We start from the raw sequence: 22598 nt of genomic DNA, 5'->3' as shown, positions 1-22598 counted from the left end.
GAGATCAAATTGCGAACATCTGCTGGATCATGGAAAAAGCAAGAGAGTTCCAGAAAAGCATTTATTTCTGCTTTATTGACTACGCCAAAGCCTTTGACTGTGTGGATCACAATAAACTGTGGAAAATTCTTCAAGAGATGGGAATACCAGACCACCTGATCTGCCTCTTGAGAAATTTGTATGCAGGTCAGGAAGCAACAGTTAGAACTGGACATGGAACAACAGACTGGTTCCAAATAGGAAAAAGAGTATGACAAGGCTGTATATTGTCACCCTGCTTATTTAACTTATATGCAGAGTACATCATGAGAAACGCTGGGCTGGATGAAGCACAAGCTGGAATCACGATTGCCGGGAGAAATATCAATAACCTCAGATATGCAGATGACACCGCCCTTATGGCAGGAAGTGAAGAGGAACTAAAGAGCCTCTTGATGAAAGTGAAAGAGGAGAGTGAAAAAGTTGGCCTAAAGCTCAACATTCAGAAAACTAAGATCATGACATCTGGTCCCATCAGTTCAGTTCAGTTCAGATGCTCAGTCGTGTCCGACTCTTTGCGACCCCATGAATCGCAGCACGCCAGGCCTCCCTGTCCATCACCAACTCCTGGAGTTTATTCAAACTCATGTCCATCGAGTCAGTGATGCCATCCAACCATCTCATCCTCTGTCATCCCCTTCTCCTCCATCCCTCAATCCCTCCCAGCATCAGAGTCTTTTCCAATGAGACAACTCTTCACATGAGGTGGCCAAAGTACTGGAGTTTCAGCTTCAGCATCATTCCTTCCAAAGAACACCCAGGACTGATCTCTTTTAGAATGGACTGGTTGGATCCCTTGCAGTCCAAGGGACTCTCAAGAGTCTTCTCCAGCACCACAGTTCAAAAGCATCAATTCTTCGGCACTCAGCTTTCTTCACAGTCCAACTCTGATATCCATACAAGACCACTGGAAAAACCATAGCCTTGACTAGATGGACCTTTGTTGGCAAAGTAATGTCTCTGCTTTTGAATATGCTATCTAGGTTGGTCATAATTTTCCTTCCAAGGAATAAGCATCTTTTAATTTCATGGCTGCAATCACCATCTGCAGTGATTTTGGAGCCCCCCAAAATAAAGTCTGACACTGTTTCCCCATCTATTTCCCACGAAGTGATGGGACCAGATGCCATGATCTTAGTTTTGTGAATGTTGAGCTTTAAGGCCAACTTTTTCACTCTCCTCTTTCACTTTCATCAAGAAGCTTTTGAGTTCCTCTTCACTTTCTGCCATAAGGGTGGTGTCATCTGCATATCTGCGGTTATTGATATTTCTCCCAGCAATCTTGATTCCAGCTTGTGCTTCTTCCAGCCCAGCATTTCTCATGATGTACTCTGCATATAAGTTAAATAAGTAGGGTTCATGGCAAATTCAACGAGCCAAGACGAGAGGAAAACTGTATTTTCATTTTCATTTTCCATAAAGCACAAATAGTAGAATATTAGTACTATAACTTTGTGTCTGACAGAAATCACAGACGTTTAAGTCACATTACGGTCGTGACAGAAATCTCTATGTCACCCATACTCATCTAATAGTTATTCAACCCCTCTCTAGATCCTGCTATTTATTGCACACATAGTTGTATGTCACAACTTCTTTCTAATATATTGATGTTAATTTCAATATAATTAGCTTCCTAATGGAGAAGGCAATAGCAACCCACTCCAGTACTCTTGCTTGGAAAATCCCATGGATGGAGGAGCCTGGTAGCCTGCAGTCAATGGGGTCACTACGAGTTGGACACGACTGAGCATCTTCACTTTCACTTTTCACTTTCATGCATTGGAGAAGGAAATGTCAACCCACTCCAGTGTTCTTACCTGGAGAATCCCAGGGATGGGGAACCTGGTGGGCTGCCGTCTATGGGGTCGCACAGATTTGGACACAACTGAAGCGACTTAGCAGCAGCAGCAGCAGCTTCCTAAAGTATCACTTTATCTGTTTATTGTATGCATTTAAAAACACTGAGAAAGTGCCCAAAGGCCTCATCTGATACCATCTTGTTCTGTGGCTCAAGAAAGAGTTAAAATCTTCTGACAGAGAACCTCGTGAGCCATGATAAAGAGGTTGGATTTTAACCATAAAATAAAGATACTCATACATTTAAAAGATCCTTTAATACCACAAACTATATATTACAAAGATAAAGAGATAACTATGCAATGAAAAACATCTGGAAGAAACTCCCTTAGCCAAGTAACATTATCAGTCCTGGGATAAACTGACATAATGTGGCCTCTGATATGATGCACTGAGAAGGAAACACATTGCCCATGTAGCATTCCTGACAAATATGTTTATTCTAATCATGCACAATTGCATTCATCTCACACGCTAGCAAAGTAATGCTCAAAATTCTCCAAACCAGGCTTCAACAGTAAATGAACCGTGAACTTCTAGATGTTCAAGCTGGATTTAGAAAAGGCAGAGGAACCAGAGATCAAATTGCCAACATCTGTTGGATCATCAAAAAAGCAAGAGAGTTCCAGAAAAACATCTACTTCTGCTTTATCAACTATGCCAAAGCCTTTGACTGTGTGGATTACAATAAACTGTGGAAAATGCTTCAAGAGATGGGAATACCAGACCACCTTACCTGCCTCCTGAGAAATCTGTATGCAGATCCAGAAGCAAAAGTTAGAGCAGGGCATGGAACAACAGACTGGTTCCAAATCGGGAAAGGAGTACGTCAAGGCTGTATATTGTCACCCTGCTTATTTAACTTATATGCAGGGTACATCATGAGAAATGCCGGACTGGATGAAGCACAAGCTGGAACCAAGATTGCTGGAAAAAATATCAATAACCTCAGATATGCAGATGATACCACCCTTATGGAAGAAAGCGAAGAACTAAAAAGACTCTTGATGGAAGTGAGAGAGGAGAGTGAAAAAGTTGGCTTAAAATTCAACATTCAGAAAACTAACATCATGGCATCTGGTCCCATCATTTCATGGCAAATAGATGGGGAAACAATGGAAATAGTGACAGACTTTATTTTTTTGTGCTCCAGAATCAGTGGAGATGGTGATTGCAGCCATGAAATTCAAAGACACTTGCTCCTTGGAAGAAAAGCTATGACCAACATAGACAGCATACTAAAAAGCAGAGACATTACTTGCCAACAAAGGTCCATCTAGTCAAAGCGATGGTCTTTCCAATAGTCATGTACGGATGTGAGAGTTGGACTGTGAAGAAAGGTGAGTGCCGAAGAATTGATGCTTTTGAACTGTGGTGTTGGAGAAGACTCTTGAAAGTCCCTTGGACTGCAAGGAGGTCAGACCAGTCCATACTAAAGGAAATCAGTCCTGAATATTCATTGGAAGGACTGATGCTGAAGCTGAAACTGCAGTACTTTGGCCACCGATGCGAAAGACCTGATGGACATGAGTTGGAAAAGACCCTGACGGACATGAGTTTGAATAATCTCCAGAAGCTGGTGATGGACAGGGAAGCTTGGTGTGCTGTAGTCCACGGGGTTGCCAAGAGTCGGACACAACTGAGAAACTGAACTAAATCATGAACAAACAATCAGGTAAATCCAAACTGAAGGACATTATGGACACAACTAGCTTGGACATTTATTTTAAAAGATAGCAATATAATGACAACAAAACTGGAAAACCGTTCTACATTTTAAAAGACCAAAGAGAAATGACAACTGAAAGCAATGTGTGATTCTTAATTGGATTCTGAATCTAAAAAGAAAAAAAATAATAAAAGAACAATTTGGGGACAATGGGGTAAAACTGAATACAGATATTATCTTAGATAAAATTATTGTACCAACAAACTCCTGGGTGTAAGATATGGTCAGCGATGTACTTCACAACACAGAAAATACAGCCAATATTTTGCAATAATTGTAAATGGAAAGTAATCTTTCAAAACTGTATTTTAAAATTTTAAAAAGATGGATAAAGTTGTTCTGAGGGTCTAAAAGAAATAAAAAATAAAATAAAATAGCAGAAAAATATATTATTGTGCCAATATCTAATAACATGAGTGTAATGACTGTATTGCAGTTATACAGGATAACTTTGTTCTGTTTTAAAAATTAATTAATGAATTAATTTGGCTGTGCTGGGTATTCATTGAAGCATGCAGGATCTTTAGTTGTGGGATGTGGGATCAAGTTCCCTGAACAGGGATCGAACCTGGACCCCTCCTATACTGAGAGCATGGAGTCTTCACCACTCGACCACCAGGAAAGTCTCAATCTTCTTGTCTTTAAGAGAGAAATGCCTGGGCTTCCCTGGTGATCCATTGGCTAAGACTCCTTGCATCCAGTGCAAGGTTCCATCCTTGGTCAGGGAACTATATCCCACACGCTGCAACTAAAGATCCCAAAGGTTGTAACTAAGACCTGGAACAGCCAAATATTAAAAATAAGTATATTTATTTATATTAAATTAAAAAGAGAGAGAGAGAAATGCTGACGTATTTAGGGGTTTGGGTCATGATGTTAACTTACTCTCAAATAATTCTCCAAAGAAAAGGTATATATATATATATGTATGAGTGTGTGTGTGTGTGTGTGTATAATTAAATACACACACATATAATTAAACTTTGTTATATTTGCTTTACGTCTCCCTTTCAAAACTGTATATGAATATTTACCATATACTCATTTACACATGAAAGGAAGATAGAGCGAAAGTAACAAAATTTAGTAACTTAATTGATGAATCTAGATGCTGAAGATACAGTGTTCATTCTGCTATTCCTGCAGTTTTTCTAAGGACTGAAATTTTTCAAAGCAAAAAGTTTAGGGGAAATATAGGAAGTGACTCTTCCCTTCTGCAGACAACAAAGAAAAAAGGGAAAGAAGAGGAAGTAAGGAGAAACTTTCTGATACTACCAACATAATTATTCTTGCTGCTGAGAGAACAGAATGGAAGAGGGGAGACCAGTGAGCTGAGAGCCTACTGCAGCAGAAATGCCAAGAGCTGATGGTGGCTGAGACTAGGCCAGAGGCATTACAGATGATACGGAAGACACGGTCCCACCTGAAGCTCTACTTCCTAAGAGGCAGGACATGGAGCCATCTGCTAAAGATGAGAAAGTGATGAGAATACATGTATGAGGAGAGAAGAGGTTGACAATATCTGCTGCGGGAAATGTGATGGAGGGCTGATCAGGTGGAGCTGGGACGGCACTGCAGAATTCATCAGAGATTAGAGACAGAGTTGATGGTGGGACCACTCAGAGCTATGTGGTTTCCCCATTGATATTCAAGATCCAGAAAGGATAGTTTAATAGGTGGGAGTGGCAAATAGCCTGAAGTGATGGACAACTCCTGAGAGGAAGGACAAGAGCAGAGGTGGGGCTGACAGATAGAGAGGAAACAGAGGCCAAGAAGGCCAAGAGCAGGTATAGTGGGAATCATGGAATGACAGCCCTGGGAAGAGCGAAGGCTGTGGTCACAGAGGGAGACATTGTAAAGTCATGCAACAGAAGTGCAGCAAGGGAAGAGTGGCCTGTGACCAGGGAGCAGGTGGCCGATGTGAAGCAGAGACGAGGGTCTCAGCAGATGAAAAATGCAGAGAGCGTAAGACATTCTCCTGTTCAGTGTTTCTATTAATAACAAAATTGCTCCTTGCATCTCAACTTAGCATCGCCAGTGTCCTTCTTGGATTGTCAATTGAATTGTATTGCACTCATGCCTCCAAAATAGATGATGCACTGCACTCCAGAAGGAATTGTGTGTACTTTGCCAGTAAGTCAGTTAATATCTGAGAAGCTGAGGTCAGGGCTCATTTACAAACACACACACACATACATACACAGCACCCTCAGATGAAATGTAAACACAATAAGATAATCACATAACTAACCACTTGGTCATACATGGCTTACCTCTCCTCGGTCTCCAAACATGGAATCTGGAGGTTTGGGGAGTTGTTGTCCACTGATCACTTTCAGGATGAGCTGTTTTTTGGGGTTGGCAGGAAGTGGATCACCTGAGAAAGGGTTGAAGGTACCTGAGAAATAGAGGTTAAAATCTAAGGTTGGTAGCATGGAAATTACACATACATATGCACACATGCTGAAGAAGGGAATGGCAACCCACTCCAGTGTTCTTGACTGGAGAATACCCAGGGACAGAGGAGCCTGGGATTTAAAGAATTAAATATACTGTGTGGGTGGTTTAGTCACTCAGTCATGTCTCTTTGCAACCCCATGGACTGTAGCCTGCCAGGCTCCTCTGTCCATGGGGATTCTTCAGGCAAGAATACTGGAGTGGGTAGCTGTCAGGAGCCAGCGTGAGGAACTCTGCCCATGGCAAAGGTCATGAGGAAGGAGGCTAGGCATATGCAAAGGCGGGATTGAGCCTCAGGAGTCCCCCTGGAAATTCTCAAGCATTTACACCCAAAACCAGAGTCTGCCTACTTTCTGCTTTGTGCTCTCACCTACACCTCTGACTTTACAGAGGGCTGTCCCCTACTACCTCTCTCTGAAAAAAGTTAACTTACAGCTCCAGTTAATAAAGTTCCTGGGTGTGATAGTGTTTCAACCTACAAAGTCCTTTGGAAATCCTCTAGCCTGCCTGAATAGGTTTTTCCGGCCACATGTGATTATTCAGAGCCTCCCAACTGTGAGAAGCATGAGATGTTCTAAACTGTCTAAATACAGATTCCTTTGAGCAGTTAAAAGACTGATTAGAAATTGTATTGGTGAAGGGTTTTTCACTTGTTGGGCCAATGTTTGCTGCTAAGTTTCCATATCCCTTACCTGCTGTGTCCCTGGCAGTGTATTGATTAATATCATTGGTGTAAGTAGTAGCTTTAATGTTTGTAACCTTGGACCCTTGAATTAATTCTTTTTCTTGTTATAGCCCACCACACCTTTGCCCTGTAGGAATGCAACTTTATCTAATGCTTTTGGAGGGTGGCGCCTGACTAATCACCTTTAGAGAAAAATAAGTTTTCTGAAGAAAGGGTCTTAAAATGTCAACAGGCCTCTGGGCCAGAAGATGATGCAAATCACCTAAACTTTTGCATATGATAAGTTTGCAGGAAGAAAGCCTGGCTTACTGCATGACTCTACCCCTTCCCCCATTATCCTCTATGCATAATTTAAGGTATAAAAACTACTTTGGAAAATAAAGTGCGGGCCTTGTTCACCGAAGCTTGGTCTCCCCATGTCATTCTTTCTCTCACCTTCTGGCTGAATTATTCAGCCTCTTTTCTCCGCTGAATTTCCTCACTGAGCTATCCTTATTTCACCACTTTTTATATCCTTAATTAACGTTTAATTAAGCAATTGTGTCCTGATCCTCGCCGACGCCGTCCCCGCTTCGAATTCCCTGGATCCACCAGGGCTGGACTCCGGCAGGTAGCCATGCCCTCCTCCAGGGGATCTTCCCAACCCAGGGACTGAATCCAGGTCTCCCGCATTGCAGGCAAATTCTTCACTATCTGAACCACAAGGGAAGCCCATGAATACTAGAGTGGGTGGCCTATCCCTTCTCCCTGACCCAAGAATCGAACTGGGGTCTCCTGCATTGCAGGTAGATTCTTTACCAGCTGAGCTACAATGGAAGGCCAAACACCAGCCTACTAGGGAAGGCTACCAAATTATTAAACACTGGTGACAAGAGTTATTTACATTCCAAGTTGATACAGCCACTATGGAAGACAGTATGGTGATTCCTTAAAAAACTAGGAATAAAATTACCATATGACCCAACAAACCCAATACTGGGCATAAACACTGAAAAAACCATAACTGAAAAGGACACATGTATCCCAGTGTTCATTGCAGCACTATTTACAACAGCTAGGACATGGAAGCAACCTAGATGCTCATGGGCAGATGAATGGGTAAAGAATATGTGGTACATATATACAGTGGAATATTACTCAACCATTAAATAGGAACACATTTCAGTCAGTGCTAATGAGGTGGATGAACTTAGAGCCTATTATACAGAGTGAAGTCAGAAAGAGAAAAACAAATACATTGTGTATTAACATATATATATGGAATCTAGAAAGATGGTACTGATGAACCTATTTGTAGGGCAGCAGTGGAAATGCAGATATAGAAAGCAGACTTATGGACAGGGTAGCGGGGGCAGGAAGGAGAGGGTGGGACGAACAGAAACAGGATTGTGGAAACATATGCACTAACATATGTAAAATGGGACAACCAACAGGAATTTGCTGTATAACTCAGGAAACACAAACCAGGGCTCTGTGACATCCTAGAGGGCTGGGATGGGTGGGAGGTGTGAGGGAGGGGACACATGTATACCTATGGCTGATCCGTGTTGAAGTATGGCTGGAAACCAACACAATATTGCAATTAACCTTCGATTAAAAATAAGTATTTTTTAAAAAGAGTTCTTTATTTACATTCCAATACATAATTTTTCTCGTTTTTAAAAATCATGTTGCAAAACACTGAGGCACTCTGCTTTTCCGAGTGCTCCTTCAGTAAAGGTGTCTTGCATTCAGAGGTAAGACTATGAAATCAACACACACCTTTGCACATCTGCTGGGGTTTGAGAACGTAGCCGCAATTGCCGTTTGTCTTGAATTTGGCTCGATTTAACTGCATCATTCGCCCTTCAGACTGGTAGTTCAGTGCCACTGTGCAAGTTCAAAGTTTAAGAGAATTAGGTAACATAGCAGCCTAGACTCAAGACCCACGGAGAACTGCTCCTCCCAGAGGTATACACACCTAGCTGGCAACCTGCGTTCCAGTAGGGCAGAGGGTTGAAGTTACTGGAATCGATGCGGTAGGCGGAGGGATAAATCCTCGTGAGCTGCTTTTGGTTATAAATCATGAACTGCTCTGATTTCTGCTGAACCACTTGATGTGCTCTTGTTTCACTGAAGGATAACACATTTCCTGTGGTTCCTAACACAGTTTTTAACAAAGAAAACAGAAAAGTGAGAACTGCAGCAAAGAAAATACCACTCATGAAAGATCCTGAGGCCGATTACACCAATAATAAAAGGCAGAGCAAAAGAGCGAATTCAACCGGAAGAGGCTCAGCTCCTGAGCAAGAAAGATCTATAAAATCCTACTCCCAGGACTCTTTTGCCATTTCAGATCAGAGCTTTGCATCTTGTTCAGATAACTATCTATTTTTGAATCCCATATTCTCTCAAGAGAATTCTCTTATCTCCCTACTTCATGTTGATCTGGCTAGTAGGAAGAGGGCAGAGAAGAAACATTTTCTAGGTGCCTGATTCAAACAGAATAGCTTTGCCAGAGAGCAAGACACCTATGGATAAATAAAACTATCTGTGCAACTCATTCCTGATAAAAGGGAGACAATCATGGAAGGCAGCATTTAGAAAGCACACATGTGAAACACATTAAGTGACTGCATTTGTGGCTTAAGAAAATAAAGGGAAAAGAGTAATTCCAAAATAGGAAAATTGGGTTTTAAAGTTGATTTGAATAGAATCTTAAAGCCAGTCGAAACCTGTTTGGGAGAAAGGAATAATAATGGAAAAGAATTCAAAAGAATATTATGAGGAAGTAAAAGTTTCAGAAATAACATCATTCACCTAGCCAAGTTTATAAATAATGGGGAAAAAATGGGAGGTAAAAAAAAATAAACGAGGAAGCCGATATTAAATTTTCTGCTTAGAGCATCATCAGAAAGGGATAATCTAGGACCAACGATGCTACAAGTTAGGGGGTCACGATGGAGTAAACCTCCAAATATTTAATATCCTACTCCTTTCTCCCAATTCTATCTTTTTGTGCCACACATCTAGAATGCCCCACTCCCACTCCTTCACTAAATATTCATACCTCATCCCCAAATGACCACCCAATCTCATCTGGACCTGTTGGAAAAGACCAGCCTAGATACAGACCTAAACTTACCCAGAGTCTCATTTTCATTCCAGGGTGTACTCTGAACCCAGACTGAAGGACGTGGCCCATGAACCAGAGTTGAATTACTGTTTTACTGGACCTGAACTATATCCAGACTGTACAAATTAATTTGTGCAGTCTCCCAGGGCCCCTGTGGTCCTCGGGGTTGTACAGTCTTAGATATTAAATACTGGCCAAATTGACTAGCAACTACATTCTAGAGTTGGAACTTGAAACATTCATAAATACAAATGAGAGGCAAAGAAATTAGAGAATTACAGTGTTTAATTTGATGATTTCCTACATATAGACTCCTTATTGTATATATCTTATTGACATAACTTTTTAGCAGAGATTACACATCTCAAGCATACTAAAAATGATCATACTTGTAGATGAGGAATACTTTGAACATAATAAAAGACAATATAGTCTTTTTGACAAACAACCTTCAGATGTAACAGCACTAAATTTAGTACCACTCTTTCCTTTCTCTACATAAATTAGGCACACCACATCATCAGTAAGATGACCTTGCTAACTAGGCACATGTCAATTAGTATATTAATAGAGCTGAGTTGTTTTGCATTAGGATAAGCCATGCATTCATTATCTATTACTTATTTTGTGGTGTACATACACATACACACACACAAGACAAAAATAGGTGATGTTCAAGAACTAAACAATCCTCAATATTATTTTCCATTAAGCTAATGGGATTATGATTTCCTGAGGCATGCAGTAGAAATTATATTTCTATGAACCAAATATACCTCTAACTCCATTTAAATACTTCCCAAGTTTATTTTCTAGCTGTAGGCAGTTATTGGCTTCCCGTGTAGCTCAGTCGGTAAACAATCTGCCTGCAATGCAGGAAACCTGGGTTCGATTCCTGGGTTGGGAAGATTCCCTGGAGAAGGGAATGGCAACCCACTCCAGTATTCTTGCCTGGAGAATCCCATGGACAGGGGAGCCTAGCAGGCTATAGTCCACGGGGTCGCAAGAGTTGGACACAACTTAGCGACTACACCACCACCACCGCTACCAGGCCGTTACTATAAGAATATGACATTCAGGTATCACCTCATACTGTTCAGAATGGTCATCATCAAAAAGTCTACAAATAATAAATGCTGGAGACAGTGTGGAGAAAATGGAACCTTCTACACTATTGCTGGGGATGCAAATTGTAGCAGCTACTATATTAAAAAGTGTGGAGGTTCCTTAAAAAACTAAAAATAGAACTACATAGGATCCAGCAATCCTACTCCTAGGCATATATCCAGATAACACAAAAACTCTAATTCAAAAAGGCACATGCATCTTGATGTTCATAGAAGCATTATTCACAACAGCTAAGACATGGGAGCAACTTAAATGTCCATCCACAGATGAATGGATAAAGAAGATGTGGGGGGTGCGTGTGTATGTGTGTGTATACATACATACATACATACACACACACACAACAGAAAAGTCAGCCATAAAAGAGAACAAAAGAATGCCATTTGCAGTAATATGGATGAACCTAAAGATTATCATACTAAGTAAAGTAAGTCAGACAAAGAAAGACAAATACTACATGATATGATTTACATGTGGGATCTGAAGTGTGACACAAATGAACTCATTTACACAATAGAAATAGACTCACAAACACAGAAAACAAACCTATGGTTACAAAAGAGGAAAGAGGAGGGATAAATTAGGAGTTTGGGATTAATATATACAACTATTAATGGAAACAGTGACAGAATTTATTTTCTTGGGCTCCAAAATCATTGCAGATGGTGACCGCAACCATGAAATTAAAAGACGCTTGTTCCTTGGGAGAAAGTGAAAGTGTTAGTCACTCAGTCAAGTCCGCTTCTTTGTGACCCTCGTGGACTGTAGCCCGCTAGGCTCCTCTGTCCATGGAATTTTTCAGGCAAGAATACTGGAGTGGGTTGCCATGTCCTCCTCCAGGGAATCTTCCCAACCCAGGGATCAAACCCATGTCTCCTGCATTGCAGGCAGATTCCTTACTGTGTGAGCCACTAGGGAAGTACCTTGGAAGAAAAGCTATGACAAACCTAGACAGCATATTAAAAAGCGGAAACATTACTTGGCCAACAAAGATCCATATAGTCAAAGCTATGGTTTTTCCAGTGGTCATGTATGGATGTGAGAGTTGGACCATAAAGAAGGCTGAATACCAAAGAATTGATGCTTTTGAACTGTGGTGTTGGAGAAGACCCTTGAGAGTCCCTTAGACTGCAAGGAGGTCAAACCAGTCAGTCCTAAAAGAAATCAGTCCTGAATATTCATTGAAAGGACTGATGCTGAAGGTTCAATACTTTGGCCATCTGATGCAAGAGCCTACTCATTAGAAAAGACCCTGATGCTGGGAAACATTGAAGGCAGGAGGAGAAGGGGATGACAGAGGACGAGATGGTTGGATGGTATCACCAACTTGATGGACATGAGTTTGAGCAAGTTGCAGGAGATGGTGAAGGACAGGGAAGCCTGGTGTGCTGCAGTCCATGGAGTCACAGAGTCAGACATGACTAAGAAACTGAATAAAAACAAGAACAAAATACATACCGTAAACAACAAGTGGTACAAGGGACTAAATTCAACATCTTATAATAACTTATAATGGAAAAGAATCTGGAAAAAAAGAATGTTCACTTTCTCAGAAGTCTACAGGTTCTCATATTCTCATACACGAAGTTCAATTTTTCTTAATAATTATCATCATCTGAAGAAGGATTCAACACCAAAGGGAAGAAAATCTTTAGATAAAAAAATATATACTTGTAGAATAGGGGAAGAAAAAAGAAAGATCTGAGGAAAAATCCTGGAGGTTGTGAAGACACAAGACTCAGCACAACGTTGTTTTAGCATCACTGAGAAAATGGAAGACTCTGATGTAATTTTCACTTCCACTGAAACTACAATTATACTGAAAACCCACATGATCATAGTTTATTTTCATAAGCACTCAATAACTGGACAAAACACAAGTGAGAAGAGAAGAGGCTAAGGAGAAAGTGCAGCCAGCAGGAAGTCAAGGTAAGAAGAGTTGTGACTAGGATTTCTCGGTTCCACATATGGCAATTGATGGGTAAAAAACTGTGAAAGAGACAATGCTTTTGAAATTTCTGCTCTTTTTGTTAAAATTGCAATCTGTGGGTTAAATTATTTTCATCAAGGTCAAAACTCTTAATGAGAAAATATGGGGCGTTTCAGGATATTATTTCCGCCAATTAGTTTCCTCTTTCTTCTAGTCATTCACACTTGGAATGGCCATCTGTGATCTGACCATCAAACTAGGTCAAGTCTCCATAGTTTAAACACAGGGAAGACCTTGCTCTGATCCATCTGCCTTTTTAATAATAAAGTCCTCCTCTGCCCTGCAGGAAATGTCTCTGACCTCTAGCCAGTTAGGCAAACAAAGTGATCAATAGAGCGCTCCCAGTGAGCTAAGCATTGTTCCAGCAATCAGTTTCCTGACACTCAAGTTGGATTCTACGCAGTTCCAGCAATGTGTGCTGATGATTCGATTAACAAAAGTTTAATTAACAATTGACAAAGAAAGGTCAGGGGTGTTTATCCAGAAGTAAAAACACTCAGGCCTTACCGTCATCCACAATGTCCTGGGCTGCCACAGAGTTTGTGTACACAACCAAATCAGAGAGCTCTCGACACAGCTTCATGGTTTTCCTTCGGCGGCCCAACCTGTAAAACACACCCAGGACTCAAGACATTTTAGAGCTGGAAGAAGTTTGGGCTTTTGGTTACTCCACCTTCCCTACCTGCTCTGATGGAGCCAGGATTAGAACCTAAATGTGATTTTAGTTTAGCACTGTCTCCACCACAACACTCTACTCATGTGGCTTTATTCACTGTTCAGCCAGATTTTATCCACAGTCTCTTCTCCTGAATTTATGAATTCTGTTGTGAGGGGCTGGATTCCTACCAGTACCCAACTGTGGAGTAATACCAGAGTTTACCAGGGAATCACCCTATTTTGGCAGGAGAACCTCCCTAGACTAAAAAGCATATTATACATCTAAGAGTCCCTTGGACTGCAAGGAGATCAAACCAGTCAATCCTAAAGGAAATGAACCCTGAATATGCATTGGAAGGACTGATGCTGAAGCTGAAGCCTCAATACTCTGGCCACCTGCTGCAAAAAGCTGACTCATTGGAAAAGACCCTGATGCTGGGAAAGATTGATGGCAGGAGGAGAAGAGGGCAACAGAAGATGAAATGGTTGGATGGCATCACCAACTCAATGGACATGAGTTTGAGCAAACTCCAGGAGATAGTGAAGGACAGGAAAGCCTGGTGTATGGTAGTCCATGGGGTCACAAATAGTCAGACACGAATTAGTGACTGAACAATAATACATCTAACAAGAAATACACCAAACTTTCCATAGTCATTATCTTCTAGAGGTAAATTTATAGTGATTTTGATTTTCTTCTTTGCTTTTTCTATTAATATATTCTTCAACTTTTTTAAGACAAACATCACTTATTCTTTCTATATATCTATACAGTATATATCCTATAAACCACTCCTAGGATTTCTTTTCCTCCACAACTTTACAAATTCTACCACTTACTCTTTGCCTCAGTAAATTCTCCACAGAATAACACATTCCCTTTACAGAAGCACTTTTCTCCTCCCAGAAAACATATAATCATTAAAAACTTCAGCCCTCACCAAATATACACAAATGGCCAATAAGAACATGACAAGAAGCTCACTAGTCATTGAGGAGATGCAAACCAAACTAAAATGAGATACTATTCATGTCTACTAGGTTGGCTATAACCAAAAGGGCAGGTAATAATGTGCATTGGCAAGGATGAGGAGAAATTGGAATGTTCACACACTACTGGAGAATTTTAAATGGCTCAATTGCTTTGCTCAATTTCAACTGCCAATAGTTTGGCAGTTCAAAAAATGAAACAGTTACCATGTGACTCAGCAATTCCACTTTTAACTATATACCCAAGAGAAATTAAAACCTATATTTACAGAAAAAACTTAGAAATGAATGTTCATAGCAGTATTATCTATAATAGCCAGAACGTAAAAACAACCTAAATATCCTTCAGCTAATGAACAAATAAAGTGCAATATATTCATACAATGGAATATTATTCAACAATAAAAATGATGAAGTACTGATACATTCTACAACACAGATGAATCTTGGAAATATTATACTAAGTGAAAGAAGTCAGACAAAATGGGCCAAATATGGTAGGATTCCATTTATAGGTAATGTCCAGAAAAGGCAAATTTATAGAGACAAAAAGCAGATTAGTTGGGGGGCTTTCCTGGTGGTCCAATGGTTAAGACGCTACACTCCCAAAACAGGAGGCACAAGTTTGATTCCTGGTCTTGGAACTAAGATCCCCACATGCCACAGGGTGCAGCCAAAAAAAAAAAGAAGTAGATTAGTTGGTATCAGGGGCTAGGGGAAAGAGGGATGGGAAATCTCTGCTAATGGTAGAGTTTCTTTTTGTTGTGGTGAAATGTTCTGGAATTAGATAGTGATGATATAGATTTATTCACTCTGTTAATATTTATTGAGCACCTAATGGAGATAAAATAGTAAACAAATCAGACAAAAATTCTTATCATGATGGTATTTATAAACATTCAACAAAAAAATTAAAGTCAAAATGTGTCAATAATGCATTTGAGAAAGAAGACATGAGCACAAACAGGAATAAAAATCAATGGGAAGAAACAGTCCATCTTCCTCCTTTACCATGTAATTAGGAAATTCTGTAGCCATAGGTGAAAAATCTGGTTTTGTGAAAGCAAATGATTATAAATGAATGTGAGGGAAGCCATGCCTAGAAAGGACAAGTAAAACCCCCAAGACACTCCATATTACAGAGAATTTCTACATACAGTTTGCTTTTTTTAATTCTTATCTAAAAATTGAGTTAGTTTATTGAAGTCCCAAAAGGCTACAGTCATAGCTGCTTGGGCCTTGGTAGCTATTACGGGCAAATTTCTAATTAATTTAAGTGAAGCATGGAACATGACTTTATTCGATAGCTTCCCTGGCTATTGGGCTTCCCAGGAGGCACTAGCAGTAAAGAACCCACCTGCCAAAATAGGAGACATAAGAGATGTGGGTTTGATCCCTGTGTTGGAAGATGATTCAGAGTTGAGCCTTTGTCAAACTTATATTTGAGAACATTCACAGCAGAGGTCTCCTGGAAAGTGACTCTATTCTCTTATATCCTTTAACTATTTATACATATTGGATTTTCTGTACCCTAAGGGTAAGGACCATACACATCTTCTTTGCCCTTACTAATTAGCTACTATCTTATATATGGACATTCTGTTGAAGTGAGGCTCAAATACAAAATTGAATTCAACATTAAGTGATTCTTTCCTACAGGACCTCTATGCCTCCAGTTTTGCTTTAGTCTTTCAATAAAGCCAAGGTGTGTGTGTGGATGTGCACGTTTGTATATCTGTCTATCTATGAAGCATATAATTTATATTCCTTTGTGAGACTTACTGTATGTATAATCTTCCAGAAAATCCTATATCAAATCATGTATCACAATTTGGGTTCTAAAATTGTGATCATTTTACTCATCCCAAATTCTACCAGCAATTATAAAGCAGGCCTCTCTGGTGACTCGGTGGTAAAGAATCCGCCTGCCAATGCAGGAGACATGGGTTTGATCCCAGGGTCAGGAAGACCCCCTGGAGGAGGAAATGGCAGCTCACCCCAGTATTCTTACCTGGAGCACCCCATGGGCAGAGGAGCCCAGTGGGCTACAATCCATGGGGTCACAAGAGTCAGACACGACTTAATGACTCAACAACAAATAATAGAGCAGCAGCTAATATTTTTCAGCACTTAGTTAATTGGGGTAGGGCTCATCAGGCTAAACAATTGAAGTCCATTAATCCTTAGAGTGACCCTATGAAATAGATATAAATGAGGAGCCTACATAGCCCCATGTAAAAGTTGGAGGAACAAGAGTTTGAAGTCTGGCTGATTTCAGATTCCCAGCTCTTCTCATGTGCTTATCATCTGTCTTCTACTTCAATCTCCTGTAAAGCTCCTTTGTGCTAGTTCATGTGGCCCTTCTCCTCCGAAGATACATTTTACCTGACAGATGTTAGAGTTCAGATCATTTCAGTCGCTCAATCGTGTCTGACTCTTTCTGACCCATGGACTGCAGCACGTAAGGCCTCCCTGTCCATCACCAACTCCTGAAGTTTACTCAAACTCATGCCCATTGAATCGGTGATGCCATCCAATCATCTCATCCTCTGTCGTCTCCTTCTCCTCCCACCTTCAATCTTTCCCAGCATCAGGGTCTTTTCAAATGAGTCAGTTCTTCGCATCAGGTGGCCAAAGTATGGGAGTTTCAGATTCAACATCAGTCCTTCCAGTGAATATTCAGGACTGATTTCCCTTCAGATGGACTGGTTGGATCTCCTTGCTGTCCAAGGGACTCTCAAGAGTCTTCTCCAACACCACAGTTCAAAAGCATCAATTCTTCGGCACTCAGCTTTCTTTATATTCCAACTGTCATATCGAGACATTACCACTGGATAAACCATAGCTTTGACTAGATGGACCTCTGTTGGCAAAGTAACGTCTCTGCTTTTTAATATGCTATCTAGGTTAGTCATAACTTTTCTTCCAAGGAGTGTCTTTTAAATTCATGGCTGCAGTCACCATCTGCAGTGATTTTGGAGCCCCAAAAGTAAAGTCTGCCACTGTTTCCACGGTTTCCCCAACTATTTGCCATGAAGTGATGGGACCAGATGCCATGATCTTTGTTTTCTGAACGTTGAGCTTTAAGCCAACTTTTTCACTCTCCTCTTTCACTTTCATCAAGAGGCTCTTTAGTTCTTCTTCACTTTCTGCCAGAAGTGTGGTGTCATCTGCATAGCTGAGGTTATTGATATTTCTCCCGGCAATCTTGATTCCAGCTTGTGCTTCATCCAGCCTAGCGTTTCTCATGATGTACTCTGCATATAAGATAAATAAGCAGGGTGACAATATACAGCCTTGATGTACTCCTTTTCCTATTTGGAACCAGTCTGTTGTTCCATGTCCAGTTCTAACTGTTGCTTCCTGACTTGCATACAGATTTCTCAAGAGGCAGGTCAGGTGGTCTGGTATTCCCATCTCTTTCAGAATTTTCCACAGTTTATTGTGATCCGCACAGTCAAAGGCTTTGGCACTGATAAAGCAGAAATAGATGTTTTTCTGGAACTCTTGCTTTTTCGATGATCTAGTGGATATTTGATCTCTGGTTCCTCTGCCTTTGCTAAATTCAGCTTGAACATCTGGAAGTTCACAGTTCACATAATGTTTAAACCTGGTTTGGAGAATTTTGAGCATTACTTTACTAGCGTGTGAGATGAGTGCAATTGTGCGGTCGTTTGAGCATTCTTTGGCATTGCCTTTTTTGGGGATTGGAATGAAATCTGACCTTTTCCAGTCCTGTGGCCACTGCTGAGTTTTCCAAATTTGCTGGCATATTGAATGCAGCACTTTCACAGCATCATCTTTCAGGATTTGAAATAGCTCAACTGGAATTCCATCACCTCCACTAGCTTTGTTCATAGTGATGCTTCCTAAGGCCCACTTGACTTCACATTCCAGGATGTCTGGCTCTAGGTGAGTGATCATACCATCATGAATTATCTGGATCATGAAGATCTTTTTTGTACAGTTCTTCTGTGCATTCTTGCCACCTCTTCTTAAATCTTCTTCTGTTCAGTTCAGTTCAGTCGCTCAGTCCTGTCCGGCTCTTTGCGACCCCATGAATTGGGGTCACCAACTCCCGGAGTTCACTCAAACTTACGTCCATTGAGTCGGTGATGCCATCCAGCCATCTCATCCTCTGTCGTCCCCTTTTCCTCCTGCCCCCAATCCCTCCCAACATCAGAGTCTTTTCCAATGAGCCAACTCTTCACATGAGGTGGCCAAAGTACTGGAGTTCCAGCTTTAGCATCATTCCTTCCAAAGAACACCCAGGGCTGATCTCCTTCAGAACGGACTGGTTGGATCTCCTTGCAGTCCAAGGGACTCGCAAGAGTCTTCTCCAACACCACAGTTCAAAAGCATCAATTCTTCGGCGCTCAGCTTTCTTCACAGTCCAACTCTCACATCCATACATGACCACTGGAAAAACCATAGCCTTGACTAGACGGACCTTTGTTGACAAAGTAATGTCTCTGCTTTTGAATATGCTATCTAGGTTGGTCATAACTTTCCTTCCAAGGAATAAGCATCTTTTAATTTCATGGCTGCAATAACCATCTCCACTGATTTTGGAGCCCAGAAAAATAAAGTCTGACACTGTTTCCACTGTCCCCATCTATTTCCCATGAAGTGATGGGACCAGATGCCATGATCTTCGTTTTCTGAATGTTGAGCTTTAAGGCCAACATTTTCACTCTCCTCTTTCACTTTCATCAAGAGGCTTTTGAGTTCCTCTTCACTTTCTGCCATAAGGGTGGTGTCATCTGCATATCTGAGGTTATTATTTCTCCTGGCAATCTTGATTCCAGCTTGTGCTTCTTTCAGCCTGGCGTCTCTCATGATGTACTCTGTATATAAGTTAAATAAGCAGGGTAATAGTATACAGCCTTGACGTACTCCTTTTCCTATTTGGAACCAGTCTGTTGTTCCATGTCCAGTTCTAACTGTTGCTTCCTGACCTGCATATAGCTTTCTCAAGAGGCAGGTCAGGTGTCTGGTATTCCCATCTCTTGAAGAATTTTCCACAGTTTATTGTGACCCACACAGTCAAAGGCTTTGGCATAGTCAATAAAGCAGAAATAGGTGTTTTTCTGGAACTCTCTTGCTTTTTCGATGATCCAGCGGATGTTAGCAATTTGATCTCTGGTTCCCCTGCCTTTTCTAAAACCAGCTTGAACATCCGGAAGTTCACGGTTCACCTATTGCAATCTGTCCTTTATTGAGCCCATCTTTGCATGAAATGTTCCCTTGGTATCTCTAATTTTCTTGAAGAGATCTCTAGTCTTTCCCATTCTATTGCTAATTTTCTTGAAGAGATCTCTAGTCTTTCCCATTCTATTGTTCTCCTCTATTTCTTTGCCTTGATCACTAGAAAGGCTTTCTTATCTCTCCTTGCTATTCTTTGGAACTCTGCATTCAAATGGGTATATCTTTCCTTTTCTCCTTTGCTTTTTGCATCTCTTCTTTTCACAGCTATTTGTAAGGCCTCCTCAGACAGCCATTTTGCTTTTTTGCATTTCTTTTTCTTGGGGACCTTCTTGCTCCCTTTCCCCTGTACAATGCCATGAACCTCTGTCCATAATTCATCCGGCACTCTACCAGGTCTAGTCCCTTAAACATATTTCTCACTTCCACTGTATAATAGTTAGGGATTTGATTTAGGTCATACATGCATGGTCTAGTGTTTGTCCATACTTTCTTCAATTTAAGTCTGACTTTGGCAATAAGGAGTTCATGATCTGAGCCACAGTCAGCTCCCAGTCGTGTTTTTGCTGACTGTATAGAGCTTCTCCATCTTTGGCTGCAAAGAATATAGTCAATCTGATTTCAGTGTTGACCATCTGGTGATGTCCATGTGTAGAGTCTTCTCTTGTGTTATTGGAAGAGGGTGTTTGCTATGACCAGTGTGTTCTCTTGGCAAAACTCTGTTAGCCTTTGCCCTTCTTCATTCTGTACTCCAAGGCCAAATTTGCCTGTTACTCCAGGTGTTTCTTGACTTCTTACTTTTGCATTCCCGTCCCCTATAATGAAAAGGACATCTTTTTTCTTATTTTGGTGTTAGTTCTAAAAGGTCTTGTAGGTCTTCATAGAACCGTTCAACTTCAGCTTCTTCAGCATTACTGGTCAGGGCATAGACTTGGATTACCGTGATACTGAATGGTTTGCTTTGGAGACGAACAGAGATCATTCTGTCATTTTTGAGATTGCATCCAAGTACTGCATTTCGGACTTTTTTGTTGACTATGAGGGCTACTTCATTTCTTCTAAGGGATTCTTGCCTGTTAAAGCCAGCATTTATTAAGAGCCCACTGCACATCAGGCTGTAAAATCCCCTACATATATTTTCATCTCATATCCTGATCACATGTCCCACTGCACTGAGCCCTTTACTTTGTGATCTGATTTTCCAGATACATACAACTAACCAGCCAAGCTGATGGGGATAGAGAGGTCCTGGGAGCCTGAGTAAGAAACATGGGGAGTTTTCTTACCGGTACAGCTGGCCAGTTTCCTTGCCAGGATTCTGCTGTGCGTCCTCCTCATCATCAGTACTATAAGATTTAGACCGTGATTTTGTGGTTTTCTGCCAGAAAAATCAGAGCAAACTTAACACAAACTCATTGCATCAGGTACCTCTATAATATACAGAAAATGAAATGAACTTTAAAATATACATAGACACACAAGGACAGTAACCTGGAGGAAAAGAATTGACCAAACATTGCAGCTTGCTTTAGCAACAAGCATTTGCTGTTTAGTCACTAAGCCGTGTCTGACTCATTTGGGACGCTATGGATTGTAGTCTGCCAGGCTCCTCTGTCCATGGGATTTCCCAGGCAAGAAAGCTGGAGCGGTGGCCATTTCCTACTCCAGTGGATCTTCCCAATCTAGAGATAAAATCCTCATTTCCTGTGGCTCCTGCATTGGCAGGCAGTTTCTTTACCACTGACCCATGTGGGAAGCCTAATAACAAGAGTGTCTTTGGCCAAAATTATCTTAAAATAATCAAGGCAAAACTGATGGTTTCATGCTGTAAAACTGACTTCTAAGGCACATAAAATATAGATCTTAGACTATTAGTCATGCATTAAAGGTTTCTATGAGGGGTAGAGTCAAGTTGTAATATATATTTAAATGATTGTAAGGGATAAAATGTCCTCATATAGAAAGCTCACTGTTCCTCTTGAATTACTTATAAAAGGCAGATTTTATTAAAAAAAAAAAAAAGACAAAAGCAGTAATTTTTTAGTGAATAATTACCATTCCTGCTTTTGTTTAGTATGGACTCAAAAACTCATCTAAGTCAAACTGTTCTTTTGAGATTTTGACCCATTTTAATTTCTAGAGCAGAATGAAGATTATTACCTATGGTATTCAGGCTGAAAGACTGTAGGACTAACCTGATGTCTTTGGACAGATTAGCTGTTAGACCCAAAACCTTAGCAATGATGCAGTTTCATCCCCACAACATTGGAAATAAATCCAATATTTAGCAACACATATCTCAACAACACAAACAATGGGGAGGTACCCAACTGCAGAAAACCATGTCACCAAAAACTCAGCTTCTACAAACAAAGGTAAAACTTTTAGGCAAGTACCTTGGACATCTGGGGAACATGTCTTAGAAAAGGAAAGGGATTCCATCCCCACATTACCATGGGACCAAATTGCCTTCCAGATTTCCTCATTCATAATCAATAAAAAAGCAAGCCACACTATTGCCATAAATGCACTCTACTGCACTGGCAGCAAGGCGCCAATTTAGTCTGGAACCTTCTCAGGTCTTGGTTATGCCTTGAGCACAACAGTGTACCTGGAGTGGGAACCCAAGCATCTGATGAGCTCCTGTTTCAGACTGGCCTCTCACCAAGCTGATAAATCAGTTAATCTCTCAAGTTTCTTATTGTACTTTTTCTAAAGGGCAGAAAAATAACATCTATCTTAA

At 40.7% G+C, this 22598-nt stretch overlaps 1 protein-coding gene across 1 annotated transcript in view; it reads right to left on the bottom strand.

Annotated features, from left to right (window-relative positions):
• Positions 1–22598, bottom strand: part of PLCH1 (phospholipase C eta 1) — a 254591-nt gene that overhangs the window by 13227 nt on the left and 218766 nt on the right. The window contains exons 14-18 of the mRNA XM_059888850.1: positions 21142–21233; positions 13511–13608; positions 8731–8910; positions 8532–8639; positions 5902–6026 (exon numbers count right to left, since the gene is read on the bottom strand). Of these exons, the coding sequence (XP_059744833.1) occupies positions 5902–6026; positions 8532–8639; positions 8731–8910; positions 13511–13608; positions 21142–21233 (603 nt within the window). The remainder of the gene's footprint in view (positions 1–5901; positions 6027–8531; positions 8640–8730; positions 8911–13510; positions 13609–21141; positions 21234–22598) is intronic.

This window comes from Bos taurus, chromosome 1, assembly GCF_002263795.3.
Source record: "Bos taurus isolate L1 Dominette 01449 registration number 42190680 breed Hereford chromosome 1, ARS-UCD2.0, whole genome shotgun sequence".
In the NCBI taxonomy this organism is placed as follows: Eukaryota; Metazoa; Chordata; class Mammalia; order Artiodactyla; family Bovidae; genus Bos; species Bos taurus.
This window is presented reverse-complemented; position numbering and strand designations above follow the sequence as displayed.